The following is a 26,304-nucleotide window of genomic DNA, read 5'->3' as shown; positions in this document are numbered from 1 at the left end:
TCGAACTAGTAAGTAACTAATTATAAATTAGTTAATAGTAACCTTACTTACTTTTACTATGGTTCGTGAGTATTATAGCGAAGATCACCTCATCGATATCCCCCTTCACTCGTTTATAGGATATATCAACCTTAATAGCATCAAGCGTTGCCATAAATTAGAGCTGCTTCACAAAAGCACAGAAGATAAAGGTCCCTTCCGAAGTTTCATAGATCTCGCGAACATATTCCTAGAGAGAACTAGTTACTGACTAGTTGAAAACTAGCTTTGTACTAGTTAATTTACCTTCAATTTAGGTTTAACTTCCATTTAATAGCGTAGGCTAGCTATACCCTTACTAAAGGGGTAACTAAGCGCTCGTTGTTTCTAGAGTAATACTGAAACCTTATCAATCTTTGCAAAGCTAGAGTGGATCTATAATAGCGTTTTGCATTAATATTGCTTGCAGAAATCACGAAGCGCAGGACTACGTAGGAATGTGCCTAGAAGTAGTTAGGAATTAGTTCCTAACTAATTTCTAGCTAGCAAAACGCGTACTTAGCTTAAGGTCTGGGTCTAGATTTTTACAAATCAGATCAAGAACCTCGCTAGCGATTATCCATAGAGATTTAGTAGGCGGCGGCGGTGGATAAGAATGCCTTCCACAAGAGTAGAAGATTGTATATAGGTATCTCTCAGGAAGAAGCGGGATAAAGGTCTAGAATATCATATTGTAAGACCTATGGCTTTAGATTTTACCCTAGCCTTAAGGATGGACGACACCTAGAACTAGTTAGTAATTAGATAATTACTGGTTAAGAAGTAAATATTACCATATAGTGGCCTTCTTAAATTCGCCGGTTCAATCACTCCGTATGTTAGTGGCCTAGGCTGATAAGTAGAGGCTAGAAGCTTCTGTAGAAGTTCTATATTAAGTAATCTCTCTTTCGGAAGAAGAGAACTATAGTAGTGTTGTTAATAGTTCTCTTGTGTTGAATTCGCGCAGCCTATATAATAGCTAGGCACTCCATCTATATTCTAATAGCTAGTTAGTAACTAGTTAGAAACTAGTAGGAATAAGACTTACTCCATAATTATGCTAGCGAATTATAGGTTGACAACCTAGGCAAGAGGTTTTACAAGCGTCACCCCAAAGGAACTTCTTTTTAATTGCGTTATATAGTCTATAGAGATTAGTTTAGTCAAGAACTAATTCGGAATTAGTTTACTTACCTAATACTATTACGCTGTAGCTCTCTATAGCCCTCTGAGAGCGAGGAATCCGCAATCTCTTAGCGTATATTTGTGATTAGGGTCCATAGATCTTTGTCCACTTTTGTATAGGCTAGATATAAGAGTCTAGGATCAATAAACTCGCAGCTCTTGACACCATTATATTTAAAGCGTTTTCGCTCTGTTTGGCAGCCAAGGAATGCGGAATGCACAAATTCTCTTGATCCATACCCACCTATAGCGTACTATATCTAATAACTAGTTAGTAAGTAGTTTATAAATAGTTAATAACTAGTTATTCACTAACAGATTTCATCATAGCTCATAGCTTATCCGGTCTAGATTTGTCAATATTCACGATATAGGCAAACCCTTCCTCATGAGTTTCTGGATACTCTAGAAGTAGAGGCACATACTCAATAACAGTAGCTAATATTGGGTGGGTTGGATGAAAGGTTAATGGTGTTGGAATATGACTTGGCTAGGAATAAATCAGTTTAAAACTAGTTTGGATCTAGTTGTTGTCAATATATATTTACCTCATCCGGGTCAGGAATTGCTGCTTGGAATTCTTGCCAGTCTTCAAACTCATCGACATACTCGCTCGCTGGTTCCGTATCAGGTTCAGGATTAACCTGTATAAGCTCAGTGAGGGTACGATCCTCATAGGCCCTCCAGATATAATCTATACTGTGTTCTATGGTAATTGGGATGATGATAGAAAGAGACTAATAATCTGTGTGGGTAAATTACCGGGTTACCAGGGCATACCCTACAAAATTACATAATTGCGATGAGCACGGACCAAAACTGCCAAAAAAGCCACGTGACCCTTGCAGCGACCTAAGTGCCCACTTGCGATCACCTGGTTCCTCCAGGTCCTAGGTCCCGGCCCATGGGCGACCTATGTCAATGCCTAAGAGGTCCTTAGTTAGCTCCTCTATCTATCGGAGGAACTCGACGACCTTAGGGGGTGGTCTAGCATCTTTCTAACTATTACTGATCTCTTTCAGTAGGTCGTGCGCAGTATAGTTAGCGTTTAGTACGCGTTCGCGGTTCGATAGTAGATTTTTCGGGCCTCCCGGAGCCCCTAACGGGGCCGGCCCAACACCCTTTTGCGCGCGCACCGCTATAATATCGGTCTAACTAGGTCAAGACCGGTGGCTAAATGCAGCGCAGGGAGTTAGATGAAATCTGCCGTTCACAGTTTACCGCTAACTGGAGTGGTTCCTGAGATATTTCAAAAATTCAATTTGGCGCTTGAGTTGTTGTTTGTTGTTTTTTTTTTTTTTTTTTGAATTAAAGGCGGTCTGTACGGGGTCGGAGACTTTTGCGGTGCCACTGTACGACCTCTCTCACTTTACATTGTAAAATATTTTGTATATCCAATTAGCTTATCAAAGGCGGGCAGGTTTAGGCTAAACCTACTGGTGATTCAATCCATCCAGCCAGAGCTTTCGAGCTCTTCTTCAACCTCGGATTCCACAGATCTAGTCAGCTTTGAATAATATCTGCATGCCCTTCATCTGACGCTAGCATAAGAGGAGTCCATCCATAATCGTCTCTCGAGTTCCGGTCGAGATCTTTTCGTTCCACCAGAGCCCTGAAAACGGCGCTGTGGCCTCTCCTTGCTGCCAATGCCATAGGTGTGTACCCATCTTTATCTTTGAAATTGATTTCGAGGTCCACTCGGTCAAGGAGCATGCGAACGATCTTTGCATGGCCCCATAGCGGCTGCCCGTGTGAGACGAGTGCAGCCTTCATCGTCCACTGAATTGGCCTGGACATCATAACGTCCAAGGAGCAATTTTACTATTCTAGGATGACCCCCTTCTGCAGACAATGCCAGATGTGTCTCAGGTGTGACGTTAAAGGAAGTCCGTGAGTCTGCTTAGATGTCTTTGTGTTCTAGCAGGGCCGCACACTCGTGTCCTTCTCCGGTGGCTAGTGCCAGTGGGGTATCCCCGTAACCGTCTTTTACATTTATGTCGACCCCGCATTTTTCGAGAAGAAGCTGCAGGATAGACGTACGCCCCTATGTCGCTGCATAGGCAACCAGAGTTGTACCATGATGGTCGGGCAGATTCACGTTGAATTCAGGACAGCCGAGGGCCACGGTCGCTGCAGCAATATCATTTCTCCCTATTGCCGACCACACAACACTGTCGCTGCGGCCAGCTTGATAATTAGTCTCCGAAGCAGAGCTCGGACTCGGCTCAGTCGCGGTCTTTCCGGACAACGCCGAGCCATGGGGCGGCGAGGAATCCGTGCTCACAATGACTGAGATTGGATCAGAGCTCAGGAGCAGCAATTCAACCCCTCAACAAAGTTGCCGCGCCCCGGGGTTTCTAACATTGAATCGCGTGCACGGCGTTCCTTGGTACCGGAAGGCCGCTAATGCGACCAGATTGGGGGCCAAAATACTAACGAGGGATGGTGCATCTCGAAGAGCGCTAAACATGCACAGGCCGCCTAAACCGTAGCGGTGGCGCAATTTCGCGACGTCACAGGCGTAATGCGTGGGTAATTAGCTTAAGGGCCGCACCGACCCAAACGTCGGCCAGGAACTAGAGTTTCCTCGTGTGCAATGTAGTAGTCATCGCCGGTACGCAAGGTCCGGTCAATAGCAAAATATCAAGAATTATCCAGAAGCATACTTATCCGATCTGTTGCTCCGTGGGGTAATTGTGAGTCTTTCCGATAATTTTGTATTCATATCTAGGGATATATATATCATATTAAATATTGATGCTGATCTAAGTCCGCATCTCTCTGTCAACACTTCAACCTGTATTCGTATGCGCGCCGCAAACCGCCCCGTATCCCCGAACTAATAAACGCCAATCCCCATCCGGCACCCCCGTACCAATTCCGTCTTAGATTGAGTTCACCGCCCAACCGTTCCCAACGCCCAAGCTTCCTTTCACCCAATCATCTCAGGCGATCAGACCCTCTTCGCCATCCGCTACTGCGCCGCTCTGATCGTCCTGCACTCGACTGCATCGCTGTCTCCATATCTGTTCATTGCATTGCTACATCCCATAGCCGTGCATTAAGAGCCGCCCGCTCCGGGTCTCCTCGCACCCACTTCTTCTAAACGACTGTACTTTCCTACTCCTCTTAGTCGCTCTTGCTACTATCAGTTATGCCATCTCACACTCAAGAGTATCCAACTCGAACTTCCAGTTCCTCAAGTCGGGATATGGAAGGACGACCGCGAGCCAACCCTCCCTCATTGGGTTCCCATGTGACCTCTGACTCAGCCCCCCAGCTCCCGCCAGACCACCGTGAAATGGGCCTCGCCACCTATTCTCATGATCGCGGCCATGAACTTGCAACGCGCTCCTTCCTCTTCAGAGATGACCAAGTTCGCTCCATCGCGTTTAACAGAGGTTACCCACCAGAACGCGATCAAGGTGTCTCTGTCCGTTCGCTTGACCATGCTACCCCTTGCTAATCATTTCCAACCATCGCTAGAGCGCCAGAGCAATTGCACCTCTTTCGATGGTCTCGACGGTGTCCAATCTCCTGGTCATATCGTCCACTGTTATACAAACACTTACGTGGATCACTCTGCTCAGATCTTCAATGGCGACGTCGCACGTGCTTATGATCCATCCTCTACTCGAGAGCATCATTTACATGGTGGTTCCGTTAAAAACAAAAGCAAGCTCGTCAATGGGGACCTTGATAGAGACACGTTCCTGGCCATTTTCTGCAACTCTGACAACGGAGCCCGTCAGGAGGGAGGGCGCCGGGAGGGAACCCGCTATCGGCGGCGGGGGCCCCGTGCGGAGGGTCGGGCCGACCCACAACCCCGGGGTTGATCGACCCTATTGTTGGGGTTCACCTTGATTCCCTCTTTCCATGCATTGGTCTAGTCACTGTCTTTCTGAGATTTTCCCTCCTTGTTAGAACCTTTGGACTATCGATCAGCTACCCTGCTCGCTCCCTAGGCCTGGTGATCTCCCGCGCATCCTCGACATTTCCCCTTCCATCCTGTTGTAGAGCAGCTCTGTTTCAATGAACGGTCGGTTTAGCCCTGCCACGATTATGTGTAATTATATAAGAACAGTGCACTCGGTGTAGCCTACCGCTATGTTGAGTTCACTGGCAGGGAGAGAAGACTTGTACTAAGCCTTGCCGTAGACACATCAGGTAAGCACTGCAAAAATACCGAGACCGAACCGGAAGGGTTTCTTTCTCATCTCCAGTTCCTTGATCCTAGTTCCAGGAAGAAGAGCTCGTATCACAAGCGGCGAGTTTAATACAGCTTCCCACCGATCCCTGCTCTAGGGAGTTATCGAGACCACTCAATTGCGCCTTGAGGGCGGAGTTCCAACCCTAAGTACGTCAATTATGAGATGTGGAGCTGGTCTTACGGGGGTTACTCGCTGTTGGCGCATTTTAATCCCCTTAATGTTTTTCATCTCATGTGAAAACATGAAATAATCCAGGATTAGCTGGCAAGTGCGATTCTTTTCCCACAGACTATTCTCTCCGTGGAGCGAGAGACGTAAATCCTACACAAGAAATCTTATAAATATATAGGCACATCATCCACACCAACCCCAAAGCTGACCCAGCACTGGCACCCATCAAAACGCGTTTCATTTGCTGGCAGTGACTCGGGAAGAGCCACGTGGATATCAGGCAGCTAGACTGCGGCAATATCCTCAATATCTATGGATATCCATATATCCCCTCCTCAAACTGCGGATATAGTATATTATCTAATATCCGTAATCCTCAATTTTGTGGATATAGTATACTACCTAATATCCTCTGGATATTTGAGGATATCCAGTGGATATTAAATAGGCCAAATATACCTAGCCTCGTGACTCCTTTAAGTATTTATAGTTTATGCGGTTTCCTGCGTATTTTTTATGTAATTATAGTGTAATTATGAATTTTCGATATTTTAATTTAGTAAACATAATTTTATTATCTCTATATAATATTAACTACCTTAAATTAATTCAAAATCTATTAGGTAACCTAGGTTACTTCCGAATTCGCCCTAACCGTCCCTATATGCCCTTATCTATTAGCATTTCTAGAAGGTCATCGTTATCATCATTAAGAGATTTAGATAATTATTTCTTTAATAGTTTACGCTGTAGTTGCTTACTTTAATTATTATTCTTCCTATTATCTAAATTATTATTGTAGCTCCATATCTATTATATATTCTCTATACTAGGCTCTTAATCCTCCTCTTCGTTATCACTAATTAGCTTAAGAGTTTTAAGATAGGGCATTAGTTTCTAAGCTTAATCTAATAACGTAGCTTCCCTAATAGAGAGATACTCCTTAATAACCTCTATCTCCTTCTACTTAACGCTAAAGTTAGTAGCGAATTAATAAAGTATTAGTCCTTAGATAGTACTTAGTTTTAATTAACCACAACGATAGTAATATATATAGCGAGCGTAATTAAATAATTACTTAACGCTTTATCACTAGCTAGGATTAGACTTCGCCAAAGCCCACGCCAACCCGACCCCAACCCAACCCAACCCGCAAATGGGTTGGGCTTTGGGCCCAGTTTTTGAGCCCACGATGGGCCGTGGGCTTTGCCTATGGGCCCCAAATAATGCAAACAAAGCAGAGACTCGTGACTGCATAATTTATGCAGTTTTCGCCTGTTTTTTTGAGTATTTCCTTTACTTTACTCTCAATTTTCTTTAATGGAAGCCTTAGTTTAAAGGTATACATTTAGAAGCTTACTAGTTCTAAAGGGACTAATCTAATTAGTGCAAAATCATTTGCTTATACGTTCAATGAATTCTTGAAGCTATAGCACTAGAATTCTAACGGCCGTCAGAATTTACTCGGAAAAGGGGTTAGGGACTAGGAGCTCTAACACTAGCTTTTTTTGACGGCCGTTAGAAAATAGGCTTGATTTCGCTATAGTGTCAATCATTAATGATATAACCATTGATCGTCCTCCTGCCGAGGACGCTTCCGCGATCGAACTGACTGACGTATTTAAGTGCTTCCCTCCTTAGGGACTGGTAGAGCGAGAACTGCATCTTCAGAAGAATCACTAGTGTCTCCCTCTCTCTCTTCCTGGGCGCGCTCCTCACTATCACTAATTAGATCAAGTTCAAACTGATCTAGCATCTCTTCCTTTTCCTCTTTTGCTGCTTTAATATCATCTTGAGAGAATGAGTCAGCTAGAAATAATGCCTGCTCCTTATCTATATCAAACTTTAATATATAGAGAAACATCATTAGCTCTTAGATAGTTACTATATATAATCTACCTCGGCGATAGTGATAGATATCTTGGGTAGTATTGAATAGCCGTTCAACCCTAGCACTAGTCGCAGGGACTGAAAGCATATCTCTTATAAGGGCAGTAATTACTAGGTATTTTTGCTAGTGAGCTTTCTAAAAGTCAAGAGGTAAGGAGTCTATAGGCTCTAGAATATATTAGTACTCCTATAGATAAAACAAGGTAAGTAATATACTAGTATCAAGATATCCTATAACTTTATCCTTTGGTTTAGTTAACTGAGGCTTGCGCTTGTTAAGTAAGAGTCCGAGGCGTGAGCCTTTTCTAAGAGAACCCTAAGAGATAGGTAAGGACTATTACCTAGTAATATATTCTTAGTAGGGTGCTAGGAAGTCCTTGAAGCTTTTTCTATATCTTATGCGTCACTCATCGTCCCAGTCCTTGGTTTGGAAGAATTTAAACTTATTTTCTAGCGCTAGTATAGTATATACTATATAAAGATCACTACGGATAGTATCTATTATAGAGTAATAGTAGTCTAGCTTTGCCTAGCTAGTATATAGCGCTTAAAGCATAGTTTTCTTCTATCGCGCCTTCTTTCTTGCTAGCTAAGAGATCGACTGCTCAAGATGCTCAAAGAGGAGGTTGTATATCCTAAAGATATAATAGGAAGTCACATCCTTAGTCTTTGAGAGCTTAGTGGTAAACTCGTAGAAAGGTTGCGTAATCTAAAGAAGATAGTTAACCTAGCGCCACTCTTTATCATTTAGTTGAAGATCACTTCGATCCTATTTATTATAGAAGGGTATAAAGATTAACTAAAGTCTTCTTATACGTCGAAGTATTAGGTATATAGAGTTCCAGCGGGTTTTCACATCCTAGATTGGAATAAGCTTTATAGTATCTAGCTAGAGTGTGAAGAAGGTCTCCTAGCGCTAAGGGCTTATATTAATAAATATAGCAAGGTTACGAACCTATTTTAGATATTAGTACTATATTATAGTGAAGGGAAAGTTAGGTGAAAGCATCTTACCTTACTTAGAGTAGTAGTAATATCTCCTTTCTTTGTGTTTACCTAGGCAGACTAAGATCGCTGCTCTATCTACTAAGTATTAGTGGTGTCATTAATCGGAATCGCTTTTATATATCTAAGTAAATCATTCAAACTTAATTAAATAATATAAGTAAGACATAGAACCCTAATCAGCGTAGTATCCTCTAGGAGTGACTTCTATAATTTAGCTATCAAAGTATCATTATTTAAAGTATTATTAGTAGTCACTGTAAGTACTCGGTTCTAGATTTGATGCTTCTATAGAATACCTAAGAGAACTGCGCTTAGGTTAGCACCAAAGTGCTTTCTATAAATTAGTTTAAACCTAAGAAGGACCTCACAACACTGCCAATCCTTAGTAATAAAGTAGCCACTTATAGCCATAAATGCCTAAGAGAATAGGGAGGTCTAGCAGTTAAGTGCAATTAAAAGCTTTATATTATCAGGAAGCTTTTGGAGGATATCCTACTATCTTAGCTAAATAGAGCTTTATAGCCAACGACGAATAGTCTTTATAGAGGGAATATTTAGTATTAATAGAGCGGATTAGGCGAGTTGAATAAGGCTAAAGAACTTAGGATATTTAATAAGCTAAAATGGAAGACGAGCAATAGTAAGAAAGATAAGAAGCTTTTCTTCCCAAGCCTCTTAGGTAAAGCTTTTCTTATTCGCTATTATTGAACCCTAGGGGAGAGTAAGATAAAATCAAACTTAGGAGATAATCACTTACCTTTAATTATATAAACTTTATTAGGCTAGATTTCTATGCGCTATTATTGGAAGATCTTAGATAGCTAGCGCTTTTGATATACCTTAGCATTATAGAGGTTCTATACCGAGCTATTCCCTCTAGCTTAAAAGAATAGGGATGCTTAAGAATCTAACTATAGCGTTTATATATAACCTTTAGTGCACTATTAGAGGTATTAGCTACTTAATGAAATTGCTTCTAGATATCTAAGAGGTGGACTAAGTCCCATCGTATCTTACTTAACTTCCTATAGCTAGTCTCGAGCCACTAGTTCACCCACTTAGAATGCATTTCTATATTATAGAGAGCAAAGCCTTTCTTTCGACTAGGACCAATAAGGGTAAGAGAGGGAGGTATCGTAGGAGGAAGAGGAGGTAGTCGAAGAAACTTAGTATCAAAGGAATCAAATATCTACTGACTACTCGAAGGATTAGGTATAAATAACTACGCGTTCTTAGGAGTAAGGTAAGTAATATTATTAATATCACTCTTATAGATAGATAAAGAGAAAACCTTAGAATTCTGACTCTAAGATATAGCTATAAGGCAAAAAAACGGTAAGGGGAAAGTAAGGATAGTGTAAGTAGAACATACTTAAAATCTTTAGGACGCTAGTCGTCTATAGACCTATAAAACAATAATTAATCAAGGATATTGATATATCGGAAACTAGGCCCACTAAGCCTAGTTAATACTATATAATTAGTTAATGCTTGCTTATTTTAGAGGGTTAAGCCTAGAAAGCTGGCAAAAGCCCATAGAAAGCCCACAAAAGCCCACAAAAAACCCACAAAAGCCTATAAAAGCCCACAGAAAGCCCGCAGAAGCCTATAAAAGCCCGCAGAAGCCCATGAAAGCCCGCAAAAGCCTATCTAGAGCCTAATTAATCTTAATATCAAACCGCGCAGAACCCGAACCGTAAAGGATCGAAGCAAAAACTATAGTATACCTTATACGATTCGACACTATATCGAATTGCACTCTATTTTCTGACAGTCGTCAGAATACTAGTGCCAAAGCTTCCAGAACTTATTAAGCGTACGTTAGAAAGTAAAGTAATAAAGATTTCTTAAGATCATCCATAAAGATATATTTAAACCACGTTGTGTTAAATATATATTCCTGCAACCACCCCCCACCTTTCCTCAAATATCCTACTAACAGCGTAAGGCTATGATTCTTTTACTCTTATATCTAGTAATTAAACTATTACTGAATCTATTATATTAGAATACTAGTAAATTTCTCTTAATTTCAGGGTGTTAATACATTAAATATTGAAGAAGTTATAGTAGTGACTAAAACAGGCGTAAGGTACAGTATTTTATTTAGGTGAATCAGTAGCTTTATGACCGCCAAGACCTTGATTTTATGAAAAGTTGGGCTTTCGAGGGGGCCCATTGGGGGCCCGCAGTGGGCTATGGGTTGGGCTCGGGCCTGGAGGGTTGAGCCCAAAGCCCACGCGGGTTGGGCCGTGGGCCCGGACTCTGGGCCCAATCGTGGGCTTTGGCGAAGTCTAGCTAGGATCGAGAGAATATCTTATACTATTCTTATAAGAATAGGAAACTTATACTTATAGTCTTTTTAGAATACTCTAGGCTTCTAACTCTTAATCCTATAGGCAAGATACCTCGCAATCTTATTATCTTTAGGCTTTAAGAGCTTATCCTAGGGCTAGTTCTATGATATATAAGTAGTATTAAGATCACTATAATTATTATCTAGGGCCTCTCTTATAGTATCTTATAAGACTATACTATCTAAATTATAATAAAGTGTCTCTTTATATTAATAAAACTCTCGCTTTAGAACTCTATTGTTAGGACTAGAGTTAGACTAGGTAAGGGACTAGATAGAACTATAAGTATATAGATAAGAACTTTAATCCTATGATTATAACTAAACTAATCCTTAAGAAAGAGAGCTTATTAATTATAAGAGAATGCCTTTTATTCCTTTATATAGTCACGTAGCGTTCGCTTTTATATAGATTCGCGGGAAACCCTCTTATATAGCTTTTAATATACCTAATTAGGCATCTAAATTGCCTTATATTATTTAAGGGCCGTAATAACTATCCTCTCTATCTAAAGGGTCGTCTATAACCTTTTAAGGGTTAAGATAGAATAACTAGGACGTGTCGGGATTGGTAGTATATGAAAATAAGAGAGATAAATAAATGCCTAAGGGTCCCTATGCGGCAGGGCAGTCCTTAGGACAAATATTTGTAGAGAGAAATACTACCTCCCGTAGAGGTAAGCTATTACTGCAGCGTAGTAACTTACCCCTGGAAGATGAATAAAGATAAAGATAATAAGAGAGAATCTCTCTGGTCTGCCCTAATAGAGAGGAAGGGTAGTGAAAGGAGAATTGAGATGAAAGCTCTTCTTTTATTTTAGTCTGGTTTCTAGGCTATATTTATAGACAGAAATATTCAGTTTATCTGGCTAATTACCTAAGGTAATATTCGCCCGAGGTAATCTTGCCGTAAACGTGCTATTGCCCGAGGTAGGTAAACGTGCTGTTACCCGAGGTAGGTAAACGTGCTGTTACCCGCGGCTATAGACAGGATAGGCCTAATAACCTCGGTCCGGTAGGGAAATGGAAAGAGAAAGCATAGTAAAGGCTGAAGTGAGAGCAAAGTGAGAGATAAATGAGAGATAACTGCAAGATCAGATAAAGGCGGTGAGAAATGGCAGAACGGGAATTTCAGCGGGAACTTCTATGTTGAATTGGAAGCTCTAGAAATCTGCATTTATAAATGCAGACACCTAAAATCCTGACATAATCTATCGCCGACTACGAGATATAGTTAAAGACTAGCAAGAAGGTATACTTCGGACACTACTAGCTAGCTTAAAGATATTAATTGCGCTTAACTATTAGACGTCTTCTTTCTTGTAGGCGTTTATAGTAATTATAGGCTATTTTATTAATACTAATTAGGTATACCGCGAGGTATTGCTTAGTTTTATGCCCCTTTATAGTTTATATATAGGCACGAATCTAAGTAGCGTGCTTCTTTAAAATCTAATAGAGTATAACCTAGAGGCCCGAGTCTTTAGGATTATAATAGATAATATATCTAATAATAAGACGTTAGTTGATTCTCTCTAACAGTCTCTATTAGATAATATTATTATTCCTTGGATTCTATATCTTACCTACGTTATTTAGCTTAGTCTTAATAAGCTCCTTAACCATATTAAGGTAGTTCCACTTAACGACTTAGCTAAGATAAAGTAGATAGAGAAGTAATTTAGGCTAGCCTAGCTTAACGCGTAGCATCGAGTACGTAAGATATCCTATACCTTAAATAAGGTCCGCTATCTCGCTATCTACGTAAATTTGAGTCTTTAGCGCTAGGGGATATTCTATAATCTCTAGATAATAAATACGAAGCTTATGCCTATCTAAGATATAAGAACTTAATAGAATTTAATATTCTTAATGCTTCGCTAGGCAAAGCGTCTACGTGATATCTTTATACTATTTTATATAGAGTATAACTATAAGGAGATACTACTTAATCACGAAGAGTGGCGCTAGGTTAACTATCTTCTTTATATCACTAAGCTATTCTTTAACTATATAACCTAGCTATTAAAGACTTAGGATGTTATAGCGTATTATATTTTTAAGATTTATAATAAGCTCTTTAAATACCTCGAGCGGTCAAAGAATTAGCTATAGCGAAAGCGCGTTCTATAGAAGAAATAGATATTTAATATACTAGAAGCTAGTCGGTTAAAGCTTAATAAATATTACGCTTAAACTAATAATATTTAAGGATATATATATATAGTAAGTATAATGCTTACCCTAGTGAATAAGTTTAAATTCTTCCTTATAAAGGATTAGGAGTAGAAGTGGCGTGATATCTATCGTAACTCCTTTTAATAGGCACTTATTCTATACTAAGAGTAGCTCTTAACGCTTAGCTAGTCCTTAGATAGATCTCGTTTAGTTGTCTAGTTAAGCTCGAAGTTAGATAAGATATTAGATAAGAGCTAGATATAACTAGATATAGCTACTGATAAAATGACCTAATATCTTACTAGTGGTATATTTTATACTGATTCTTTACTATATTATACTAACTAGTTAATAGATACTATTTATATTAGGCCTCTTATATTTTGGAGAGAGAACTAAGCTCGCTTTCTAGTAATCGCTACTCTTATATAGGATATACTTTCTTTCCCTGTAATAGGTGCTAGTGTTAAACGACTCTTTAATATTGCTTAGGATATATATTATTATCGCCGAGGGAGAATAAAGTTATAGACGATTAAAAAGTATATAATATTCCTTTGCACTTTAAGATTTAATATAGAAGAGAAGGAAGAGAAGTATCTTAAGAAATTCTTCTCTTATATTAAAATATAGGCAGCAAAGGAAGAGAAGGATAAGAAGCTTAGCGAGGTTTAGGTAGATATAATTAGTGATACTAAGGAGCAAAATGATAAGATTAATAATAAGAATGGGCTAGATAAGGTAGATGAACCTAAGCTACTAGCACCTAAAAGTTATACCTAGATATAGGTCTCGGGACGGAAGCGTAAGACTCGAGAAGATGACCTTTTTGAGTCCTACTAGGCTCTTATAATAGCTAAAATATATATTTCTCTTCTATATAACCACGTCCTTAAGCTAATATGACTATATTTTCTAATGGCCGTTAGAAAATGCCGTTAAGAATAGCATATTTTGTGACGGCCGTTAAATGAGCTATTTTTGACGGCCGTTAGAAAACTATACACTTCTTATATTGTAAAGGAAATACTTAATATTATGGCCAAAAACCGCATAAGTTGTGTAGTCATGGAAAGTCACGAGTCTTAGCACGTCTGTTATATTTGTAACTAGACATTGACATGCCCGGCCCGCCCATAGGCAGGTCCTAGGTCCCGACCTTTAGGCCCATAGGCGGGCCCACCTACCCCTGCCCGCCCATGGGTCATGCCCATGGGCCGCCAAGATGCCCATGATACAGAGAGGCATAATTAATGCATCTTATGTAGTAATTTTTGGTATTCAAAGAGTAAAATTACTGACTAATTTTTGAAAAGCTAATTAAATCAGATAGAACGAGGGAATTTTTAATTTATTAAGTGAAATATTAAATAATTTAAGATGTTACTCCATAGATATAAGAAAATAAAGTGATAATTAAGTGATTTTAAAATTAAAATTTTAGTGAGGGTAATCTTAAGAAAAGTGGTGGTGCAATCACATATAATAAATATATATCATTAAGCACTAACTATAATTTTTACTACCACTTTTTTATCTTTACCCTTACTAGTTTAAAATATTAATACGACCGATAAAATCGACTATTAAATATATATAAACAAATTTATTTCTTATAATTACCTAGTAGGTAGGTTAAAAACTAGTAATATTACTTGTTCTAACTAAAACAGACGTAAATAACAGAAATTAGTCAGCATATTATGTCGAAAAATCAGGCCAAATTAGGCCAAATAAGGCAGAATTAGGTGTCCACGGGCGACCCGTGGGCGACCCGGCCCGGCCCATGGGCGGGCATAGGTCCTGACCTTAGGCCCATGGGCATCTATGGGCCCGGGCCCAGGTCCTGGGTCTAGGCCCATGGGCGACCTATGTCAATGCCTATTTGTAACCTAAGTTAGGGCCCTAGACCTAATGCTGGGTCGGAACTTTCGACCCAAAACCCAACCCGGGTTGAAGAACTCGACCTAAAACCCAACCTAGCCTGGGTTGGGTCCAGGTTGGGTCCGGGTTGAGTTGGGTTCTGCGGAAGTCTACCTCTATAGTAGAGAGTAATATCTAGACTACGAATTAGAGCTAAACCACGCCCTTACCTTCTTCGTAAAGCTATAACCTTAACTAAAGAGAGCTATCCTAAGCTTTAGTATCCCCCTACTAAAAATCTAAGACAAAATAGTCACTATAGTAATACGCTATTAGAATCTTATCTAGCCTATTTTAGCACCTAAACGCCCCTATAATAACACTAATATAATATCGTAATAGGATTAAGACCCTAAGCGCCCTAGATTTAATTAACCTAGGCCTTATAATCACTACTGTCAGGATTTTAGGTGTCTACATTTATAACTGCAGATTTCTAGAGCTTCCAATTCAACATAGAAGTTCCTATTAATGTTCCCGTTCTGCCATCTATCACCGCCTTTATCTGATCTTCCAATTATCTCTTATTTATCTCTCACTTTGCTCTCACTTCGGCCTTTACTACACTTTCCCTTTACATCAGACTAGGTCATGAGACCTAGTCATAAAACAAGGTCATAAGGTCTACCCCTCACTTCATGACGTCTATAACCTTAAGCAATCAGGCCATTTATTTCATATAAAACTGAATATTTCTATCTATAAATATAGCTCAAACCCCAGACTAAATTAAACAAGAGCTTTTATCTTAATTGTCAGGATTTTAGGTGTCTGCATTTATAACTGCAGATTTCCAGAGCTTCCAATTCAACATGGAAGTTCCCGTTGATGTCCCGTTCTGCCATCTCTCACCGTCTTCATCTGATCTTCCAATTATCTCACATTTCAGCCTTCACTATGATTTCCATCTACGTCAGCCTAAATAACCAGAGGTTATTAGGCCTACCCCTCACTTCATGACGTCTATGACCTTGGGCAATCAGCACACTCATTCATGTGAACTGAATATTTCTGTCTATAAATATGGCCTAAAAACCAGACTGAATAAAATAAGAGCTTTCATCTCAATTCTCCTCTCACTACCCTTCCTCTCTATTAGGGTAGGCCAGAGAGACCCTTTATCTCTACCTTTATCCTTATCTTCATCCATCTTCCTGGGGTAAGCTACTACGCTGCAGTAGTAGCCGACCTCTACGGGAGGTAGTATTTCTCTCTACAAATATTTGTCCTAAGGACTGCCCTGCCGCATAGGGACCCTTAGGCATTTATTTATCTCTTTTATCCTATATACTACCAATCCCGACAGGAGGCCTAGAGTCGCCTTAATATATAATCTAACTGGACGACCTTAAGTACGATATATTTAATATAATATACGTCTTCCTACAAGGCAACGACTAGATGCTTATATAAGCTAGAGACCTTCTTATCTAGCTAGTGAATTTAGCAAAATACCTTAGCGTTTAGCTCGATAAATACCTAAAGTTCGATATATATCGTTAGAAGCTACTAGCGAAAGTAAATAGTAGCCTAGAAGCGCTCTAAGCGATAATAGGGTCTACCTAGGGAGCCTCATTGATAGCGATGCGGAAGGTATACTAAGCGATAGTTATTCCGTAGATACTTTATAGGCTCTCTATATAGTCCTACTTATCTATAGGGACACTACTAGTGTGGAAAATAAAACGTACGGTTAACGAACTCTCTAGGGTTTAACGACGCGTAGTAATTCTTATTAGCGATGCGTTTAAGTCTATAAGCGCCGTAGCACTAAATATTAAGCTATACCTACTATCGATTAGGTTATAGATAGAGTAAATAATTTAGGAAATAGTAATTAGGATCTAAATTAGCCTAAAATAGGCGCAACCTAAGTGCCTATATAACCCGCGAACTATAAGGGAAAGGAGAGAAGGGGGATAGAGTCCTCTCGAAGCTCTTAGATAGAGAGAGGGCGGTGTCTTAAATCACTAAGATAGAGATAAGTAGGAAACTCGAAAAGCGTTTATTCTAGCACTATAGGAGGCATAGATCCTATATATTATAGAAGATATTGAGGCAGCACGAGCCTCGTATAATAAGATTAAGATAGAGTCTTGATTCCCGTAGGATAGCACCTAATGTTGGGATTGGTAGTATAGACGATAAGAGAGATAAATAAATGCCTAAGGGTCCCTATGCGGCAGGGCAGTCCTCAGGATAGACTTCCGCATAACCCAACTTGGGTCGAAGGTCTCGACCCAAAACCTAACCCAGCCTGGGTCCGGGTTGAACTTCTCTAACCCGGACCCAACCCGGACCCAACGCTGGGTTAAGTTGGGGCCCCAACATAACCCAATTCGACCCAATTTTTACATAAAAACTAGTATAAATTGATTATAAATTATGCACCAGTATTATCTAATACCACTTATACTATCTTTCTATATTGATTTTAGCCTATTATATTATATAAAATAGGTATTTATAGCTATATATTATATAATTATTATAATATTAATACTAATTTAGGAAAGTGGAGGTTTTTTTTGGTGATCTTAAAGATATATATATTTTATAGAGTGGAGATGCACCACTTTTTCTATAACCCACGTATTTTTAAGGAGATTAAACTTTTTACGATTTCTCTATTTTAAAGCTTATATATACTAATATTATATTATTCTCTTTATATATTATATATTATATACTAATATTACCATCTTTAGGTAGGTGAAAACGCCTCTAGAACATTTGTATTTTTGCATAATTTATGTTTGCACTGTTTATAACCCAAGTTGGGGCCCCGGACCCAACGCTGGGTCGGAACCTTCGACCTAACACCCAACCTAGGTTGAAGAACTCGACCCAAAACCCAACCCAGGCTGGGTTGGGTCTGGGTTGGGTCCGGGTTGAGTTGGGTTATGCGGAAGTCTACCTCAGGACAAATATTTACAGAGAGAAATACTACCTCCCGTAGAGGTCAGCTACTACTGCAGCGTAGTAGCTTACCCCAGGAAGATGTAGCTTACCCCAGGAAGATGGATGAAGATAAAGATAAAGGTAGAGATAAAGGGTCTCTCTGGCCTGCCCTAATAGAGAGGAAGGGTAGTGAGAGGAGAATTGAGATGAAAGCTCCTTTTTTATTCGGTCTGGTTTTTAGGCCATATTTATAGACAAGGATTGCATTTCGGCCGAATAATTCGGTCTAGAAAAGAGGGGTAGGCCTAATAACCTCTAGTCACGTAGGCTGACGTAGATGAAAAGCATAGTAAAGGCTGAAGTGAGGGGAAAGTGAGAGAGAGAGATAATTGGAAGATCAGATGAAGGCGGTGAGAGATGGCAGAACGAGAACATCAACTGGAACTTTCCATGTTGATTTAGAAGCTCTGGAAATCTGCATGTATTAATGCATGCACCTAAAATCCTGACACCTAAATTATCTTGTATTTCACTAACGGACGCGGATGCGAGGGTAAGGTCGGCGCGGCTATAGTAGCCCCGCGCGAGGATATCTTCGAATAAAGGCACCTTTAGACATTGACATGGGACTCCCATGGGACTAAGGTCCGTCCCATGTCCTACCTATGGGAATACCCAATTGGGTATGCCCTTAGCATACCCACCCATGGGAATACCTATAGGTCCCATGGGTACCCATAGACACCTGATTCTGCCTTAATTGGCCTGAATTGGCCTGAATTGGCCTGAATTTTATACATAAAATCACTGACTAATCTTCGTTATTTACGTCTGTTTTGGTCGGAACAAGTAATCTCACCACTTTTTAACCTACCTACTAGGTAATTATAGGAAACAAATTTGTTTTTATATATTTAAGGGTCGGTTCTATCGGTCGCATTAATTTTAGGCTTATAGAAGTAAAGGTAAAAAAGTGGTAGTAGAAATTATGGTTAGTGCTCTAAGATATATATTTGTTGTACATAACCACCCTACTATATTATTTCCTTCAATTTTATTATAGTATAATACTAGTTATTACGGCTTATTTCCTTGGTTAATTTAATTATTATAGCTTCTTTTATATATATTTATCTTATAAACACCTAATTACTAGAGTAGGGTGTGTGGTTAAGAGAAAAAGGTCAGAGTTAAGAGAAAAAGTTGAGAAATTTCTAGGGGGTATGGCTCTTAGTGAATTCTATGGGACTATGGGACTCCCATGGGACTACCTATATAAAATATAGAGATTTAGGCCAATAGGATAGGCTAGTCAGACCCACCTAGCAGTGATTGGCTTATAAAGAACCAATAATATTAGGCTACGTGCTTAAGCCCCTTAATATGCCTTACCTTGCCTTACCTTCTATCTAAGCTTTTTCTCTTTACTTTGGTCTTAGTTTCTCTTCACTTTTGGCTAGTATGGCACACCTTTCGGACCCTATGAGCCAATCTATCTATAGTGATAGTATTGATCCTCTTCTATCTGATTCTTTCTCTTTTGAACTAAACGAACTAACTAGAAGCCAAACAACCGAGCTTACACCACCACTACCACTACCACTCTCTATTCAACGCGTTGGAGACCGGACGAAAGAGTGGGCACTTTGGACGGAAATGACTAAGACTGAATTTATTGAATGGTGGCTTACCACTAGACATTGACATGGGCCGTCCATGGACAAAAAGTCCGGTCCACGGCCCGTCCATAGGCGGCCCACGTATGGACAGCGAAGTCCGGCCCGTCCATGGGCCGCCCATGGGCGCCCATAGGCCGGCCCATCGACACCTAATCCTGCCTGATTTAAGATTTTCTGCCTGATTTGGCCTGATTTGGCCTAAAATTTTTGCATAATCTTTAGCTTATTTACTGTTTCTTACCTCCGTTCTGGTCTAAACGTATACCATCACCCCTTTTTTTATCCTTCCCTTATATATCTAAATGAAATAGTATTGTTTATACCCTATTTAGTACTACTTTTGACGGTCGTATAAGGTAGGGAGATTACTATCGTCTATATAAATATGGTTGTGTACGTTTCTGTAGTGTAGTGTAGAGAATATATATTTCCCGTAGGTAAGTGTAGTACCACTTCCCACTAGAGATTATTCTTTTATTTTTCATTTACCTAAATTTCAATATTAAGCTATAATTTTTCTTATGCATATTATCTATATATATCACTACTTAAATTCCTAGTTTAAGAGCTTATGCGCTTAATTTATGTGAGTAGTGAAGGTAAAGACTAAATATTTGATGGACTTAGAGAGATTGATTCTATAGAATAGGTGTGTGGATCTAGGCTTAGGGATTAGACTAATAGTGTTAGGTAGAAAGAACCCACCCTATACGCGTTATAACTAATAAACGCGTGCCTAGTCTTTAGGTTTTGGCTTGCTATTTATTCTATAGCTCGCTTTCTCCTCACTTTGCCCTTACTTTGGCGTTATTTCGCTTTATTATAGCTAGATCTTTATCTAAACACTTTAATTCTATCATAAGTGATAGTATCAACCCCCTTCTATCTGATTACTACTTCTCTATCCCGCCCTCCTCGGCCTATAAAAGCCAGTTAACCGCGCCTATTACTACTAAGCCCCCACCCTTCCTTAAACGCATTGGGCCTTAGTTAAATTATATCCTTTAGACCGAAATAAATAAGGCTATCTTTATCTAATAGTGGCTTACTACTATATATAGTATAAAGCTATAGGTAGAGCATCCTCGTTAGGGTAAAAGGGGCTTAACTTCCGAGGTTTGGCAACATTTTGAGTAAGGTGCAGAGATTAAGACTAGCTATCTATATATATCTTGTAATGGCTATAGTCTAATACTTAGCTTCCTTCCTCGAAATAGGATAAATACTATATTAAGGTATAGAGAAAGGTATCTACTAAAGGGTAAGTAGAGATAGGGAAATATTAAGGCGTTTATTACTAGCTAGGTAAGATAAGAGTGAAAGAGAAGTGAAAGAGAAGGGAGGCTAATACCCTATTATTTACTTATTAGGCTATACGAGCTCCTCCGCCCGATCTATAGGACGAAAACGATTAGAAGAAGTAGCTTTTAATCATAATTACGAGCCTTCGTCTACCCTTCTAGATCATCGAAAACTAGCACTTTCGAGACCTTTTATACTTAATCTAATAAGCCCCTTCCCTCCCTATCCTCTAAATAGGTAAAACCCTTACTTGCTAGCTTCAAAGCACCGTCTAGGTTTAGTAGCAAGGGATACTAAAGATACTTCCATTGGACGCAAAGCTATCACTTACCCTTAACTACTAGATATCACTATTCTATTAGGTATTTATAGCAATAACTAGCTATTTCCTTGATAAATAGTGGGAGTATAGATAGATTCTTTTTAGGTTTAAACCTCTTAAAGGTATATACACTAGGGAGAACCTTGCTTTAGCCCTATATAGTGTTATTGATAAATATAGGATTAAAGATTAAATTATGGCTATCACCACTAATAATACGTTAAACAACAAGATAATATTTACTAAGGTATAATAGACCTATCCGAGTATTTCTATTATCTATATCCCGTGTATAGCGTATATAATTTAGTTAAGCCTTAATGAGCTCCTATATTAGATTAAAGTAAAGCCAAAGAACGATATAGTAGATATAGTGTAGACCAATAAGCTATAGAAGGCTTCTACCTAGCGAGGATAGAAAGGGGATATTACAAACACCCTCGATAGGGTACGCTAGCTTACAATATATATTAATAGAAGCGTATAAAGGCGTGCGGAATTCCTTTGGCTTTAATCAATAGAATCAAGCCCCTTAGTCCTAATCTAAGATATCCGAACACAGTGGAATTCTACCTATCTTATATTTTAAAGGGCGAAGTGGCTATAGCCTTACTTTAATAGGTATTACTATATTGAGTGCCTAGACAACCTAAAGCTTGATTTAGAGGAATAGCGATAGGTTAACTATCTTCTTTGCCTTATAAGATCTTTCTTCCTTTACACTAGTATATTCTCAAAGACAAAGGACGTGACTATCCACTAAGTGTTCAAGCTTTATAATAAGCTATTTAAACACCTCGAGGCGTTAATTAGTTAACTTAAAAAGAAAAAGGTATACCTTCACTTTACCTAGATAGCTTTTCGGCCGAAAAACTATCTCTTATTTTCCTCTTATCTTATCCTCCCTCTTTTTCTAATAAATATTAGATTAAATAGAAGTAATAGATACTTATCGCTCTTAAAGTAGGCCTATAGAAGCTCCGCGAGTACTACGCAAAGACCGATTAGCCTAAGGCTAGTAATATATATATGTATAGCACTATCCTTGCACTAAAGGATAAATTATAGTACTTTAAACGCAAGGAATAGTCTAGTGGGCTAGAGAACTCTAAGCTAGGTTAGATATAGGCTAAACACTACTATAATACCCTTCAAGATCAGATTAAAGCTTATTAATCTAAAGAGGATAATACCCTTATATCTAAAGCTTATATATAAGGGTCGGAGCTTAATCGGTTACTCGAAGATAAAGGTGAAGCCAACCTAGATCGGGATGAACTCGCAAGGTATCTTCAAGCTAGTAAGCCTCTTTATTCAAGTCCCATTCACTCCCCGTTTAAGTCAGCTTGGCTCCTCCCCTAAGTCAGTTCGACTCCTCTCCTAAGTTAGGTCAGCTCCTCTTATAAGTCTAATTAACTCCTCTTATAAGCTTAATTACTTATATTCTTAAGTCTGATCGACTCCTCCCCCGAGTCTGATCGACTCCTCCCCCGAGTCTGATCGACTCCTCCCCTAAGTCTAATCAACTCCTCCCCCGAGTCTAATCCACTTCTCCCCCAAGTCCGATCCACTCCTATTTTAAGGCTTCCTCGCTTATTATTAACCCTCTTTACCCTCTTTTCTCACTTCTCTTTTTCTCTAGGCGTCGTACGCACTACCCCTTAGGCTTTCTAGAAGGACTATTAATTCGAATTCCCTACCCTTATATAGGTAGCCCGCGATATCTTCTCTATCCCTGCCACTGCTGTGGGGGTAGAGAGACTATTTAATTTAGCCCGCGATATTTGTTATTATCGTAGAGGTCGTTTAAACTTAATGACTATTTAGGATCTAATGATATTCTCTTGCCTTACTTAGTTTAAGATAGAAGACTAATAGCTTAAACTAGCCTAGGCTCTAGAGGTCCCTAAAGAAGGTAAAAATAAGAAGATATTACCTACGATGGAAGGGATCGATCTAATTAGCGATACCGAGGAAGGCGAGGAAGAAGTGAGCCTATCTATAAGGGTAGGGAAAAGACGAAAGAGTGTTTTATCCGATCATAAAAGTAAGCAAAGTAGTGATGATGATAGTGTTTTACTATTAATAAGTTAAGTACGACACTCTAGAAGGGCAAGGAAGGCGCCTAAAATTTATAAGGGGTTTAAGATTTATAGATAGTTTAGTTTTTAAATAATCTTCTTTTGCATTTTACTCTTTACTTTCTCTTGACACTCTTATTAATACTAGAATATTACCACTATAATATAAAAAATACTACATAAAGTATACAAATTATGTCTAGTAGTATCATAGGCCGCCAAGAAGCCCATAGGCCGGCCCGTCCATAGATAGAAAAAGTCGGCCCATCCATAGACAGGGAGTAGGTGTCCAGGACCCATCCATGGACGGGTTGGGCCGGCCCATATGGGCTGGCCCATGGGCCATGTCAATGTCTACTATCTACTAGTGATACGGCGACCACTCTCTCCACTAACGACTGGATCTTTAGAATTAGAAAATCAGAAACTAAAAGTAGAGCTAGAGCATTTAAAGAGTAGTAGAGAACTAGTTAATAACTAGTCTATTATCTTTCTTGTCTCTCGGAATTATATTATATAGTGAAATGTAAAGGGTAAGATATAGTAAATTAAAGAAAAAATTAGTGGATAGAGAATATAAGGTAATATAAGGCGAAAAGCTTTGCAAGAAAAAGTGAAATTTTATTTATAGGTGTTTATATACTATCACGTGCCTAGGTGCAGCGACTTCCGGCGCTAGGTGCACTAACCTATAGTCACTCTCTCTGCCCCGATAGCTGCTGATTGTAGACATTGACACTCCCATGGGTATTCCCATTTGGGACAGTCCCGTCCCGCCCATGGGTGGGATATGGGACCGACCCTTAGTCCTATGGGTGGGACGGCCTTTTCCCTACCTACCTATGGGACTCCTATACTCCCATGAGTACCTATAATATAAGGAGGTATAATTAATGCATATTATGTAGGAATCTTTGGTATTTAGGTGGTAAAATTACAGTCGAAAGGTAATAAAATAAGAAAAAGAAAGTGAGGTTTGAATGAGAGAATAGCACCTATATTATTCTATAGAATTTCAAAGCCCTCAGGCCCCCGAGGACGTCTTTTCACCCAACCAGAGGCCCGAATCTAGCTTTCTGGAATTATAGGCAAAGAGACCAAATCATCATCACTCTCATTAGATAAAACACTCTTTCTTCTCTTACCAGCCCGAACAGAAGATAGCCTAGAAACATCTATCCTATCTAGCTCATCTAGCTCATCCAGCTCATCTACCCTATCCGCCTCAGTATCACTAATTAGCTCAAAACCTTCTATTTGCTAAGAAGGTTCATCTGTTTCACCGTCCTCGTGGATAGATAGAGATCGGATAAAAGCTAGCTGCTGATCTTCCATCTCGAACCTAGTCGTACACATAAATATTATTAGGTCTTGGATAGTTGAAGAATTTAGACGACCCCTTCGATAATGATAGATATCCTAGGCTAAATTAAATAACCTTTCTACACTAGCACTAGTAGTAGGGATAGAGAAAATATCCTATACTATATGTGCTAGTGTAGGGAACTGATGCGTATGATCTTTCTAGAATAGACGAGGGCTAATTGGGACCAAACCTAAGTAAAACCAAAGAAATTAGACGAGAGGTAAAATGAGAGGTAAGACTAGAAGTAGACTGCGCCAAAGCCCATACATGGGCCCAGAGGTCGGGCCCAAGGCCCAACCCGCATGGGCCGTGGGCCCTGAACTAAAAGCCCAACCCAACCCACGGCCCACGATGGGCCGAAGGTTTCAGCCCATTTAGGCCCATTTAGGCCCATTTTTGCATAAAATCTAGGTCTTAATGTACATTAATACGCTTATAAATAATGCATTTGTATTCTCTAATACACTGTATTCTAGCTTTTTTTATATATACTTTATAGATTTATATTAATATATAGTATATTTATATATAAGATCTATAGATATAGTTTAGTATTATATAAAATATAAATATATTTAGTATCCTAGTGTCGGGATTGGTAGTATATGAAAATAAGAGAGATAAATAAATGCCTAAGGGTCCCTATGCGGCAGGGCAGTCCTTAGGACAAATATTTGTAGAGAGAAATACTACCTCCCGTAGAGGTCGGCTACTACTGCGGCGTAGTAGCTTACCCCAGGAAGATGGATGTAGATAAAGATAAAGGGTCTCTTTAGTCTGCCTTTATGAGAGAAAGGTAGTAAGAGAATAATTGAGATGAAAGCTCTTGTTTTATTTAGTCTGGTTTCTAGGCTATATTTATAGACAAATATTCAGTTCATCTGGCTAATTACCTAAGGTAATATTCGCCCGAGGTAATCTTGCCGTAAACGTGCTATTGCCCGAGGTAGGTAAACGTGCTGTTACCCGAGGTAGGTAAACGTGTTGTTACCCGCGGCTATAGACAAGATAGGCCTAATAACCTCGGTCCGGTAGGCAAATGGAAAGAGAAAGCATAGTAAAGGCTGAAGTGAGAGCAAAGTGAGAGATAAATGAGAGATAACTGCAAGATCAGATAAAGGCGGTGAGAAATGGCAGAACGGGAATTTCAGCGGGAACTTCCATGTTGAATTGGAAGCTCTAGAAATCTGCAGTTATAAATGCAGACACCTAAAATCCTGACACCTAGGGTAATATATATATATATATATATCCTACGATGGACCTATATTTTCTAAAGAATAATGTATTTTATTTAATATTACTAAATCTAATAAATTCCTTTTTTTTATTAGTATTATAAATATATATATCTATTTAAAATACAATTATCTAACTAGATACAAAAATTACCTTAATAAATAGGCTATTTACATATCTAAAACATAGTATTATAAATCACGTGATATATAGGGTATTAATCTTAAAAATTGTAAATACCTTAGAAATTTAGTTATATAATAGCTCCTATAAAGGAAAATTACATTTCTTAGTTAGAATAGCTTAGTGGTTATCCTTAGAGTTGAATTTTTAGTGGCATAAGTTCGATTCTCTTAGCGATCCTTTTTTTTAGTAGTAAAATTACCACCCTAAAACATCACGTTTTTTTGCATAAGCTATGTTTGTAATGTTTGTAGCCCACTTAGGCCCATTGGGCCCCCAATGGGCTCTCTA

General features: G+C 39.1%; 2 protein-coding genes across 2 annotated transcripts; one reads left to right on the top strand and one right to left on the bottom strand.

Moving 5' to 3' along the window:
* Nucleotides 1-2,647: 2,647 nt before the first annotated feature.
* N7498_006376 (ankyrin repeat domain-containing protein) lies at nt 2,648-3,000 on the bottom strand (the record flags this gene model as incomplete). The annotated part of the gene is made up of 2 exons (XM_058453438.1): nt 2,648-2,702; nt 2,744-3,000. The coding sequence occupies 2 exons, from the start codon at nt 2,998-3,000 to the stop codon at nt 2,648-2,650; spliced, it is 312 nt and encodes a 103-aa protein (XP_058307629.1).
* A 1,538-nt stretch (nt 3,001-4,538) lies between these two features.
* On the top strand, nt 4,539-5,039 carry N7498_006375 (uncharacterized protein; the record flags this gene model as incomplete). The annotated part of the gene is made up of 1 exon (XM_058453437.1): nt 4,539-5,039. One exon carries the CDS (start codon nt 4,539-4,541, stop codon nt 5,037-5,039), a length of 501 nt encoding a protein of 166 aa, XP_058307628.1.
* Between the last annotated feature and the right edge of the window lie 21,265 nt (nt 5,040-26,304).

This window comes from Penicillium cinerascens, assembly GCF_028974065.1.
Source record: "Penicillium cinerascens strain IBT 15544 chromosome Unknown contig_6_segment0_segment0, whole genome shotgun sequence".
Classification (NCBI taxonomy): domain Eukaryota; kingdom Fungi; phylum Ascomycota; class Eurotiomycetes; order Eurotiales; family Aspergillaceae; genus Penicillium; species Penicillium cinerascens.
Note: the sequence above shows the minus strand (reverse complement) of the source record. Positions and strands in the feature narration are given on the sequence as shown.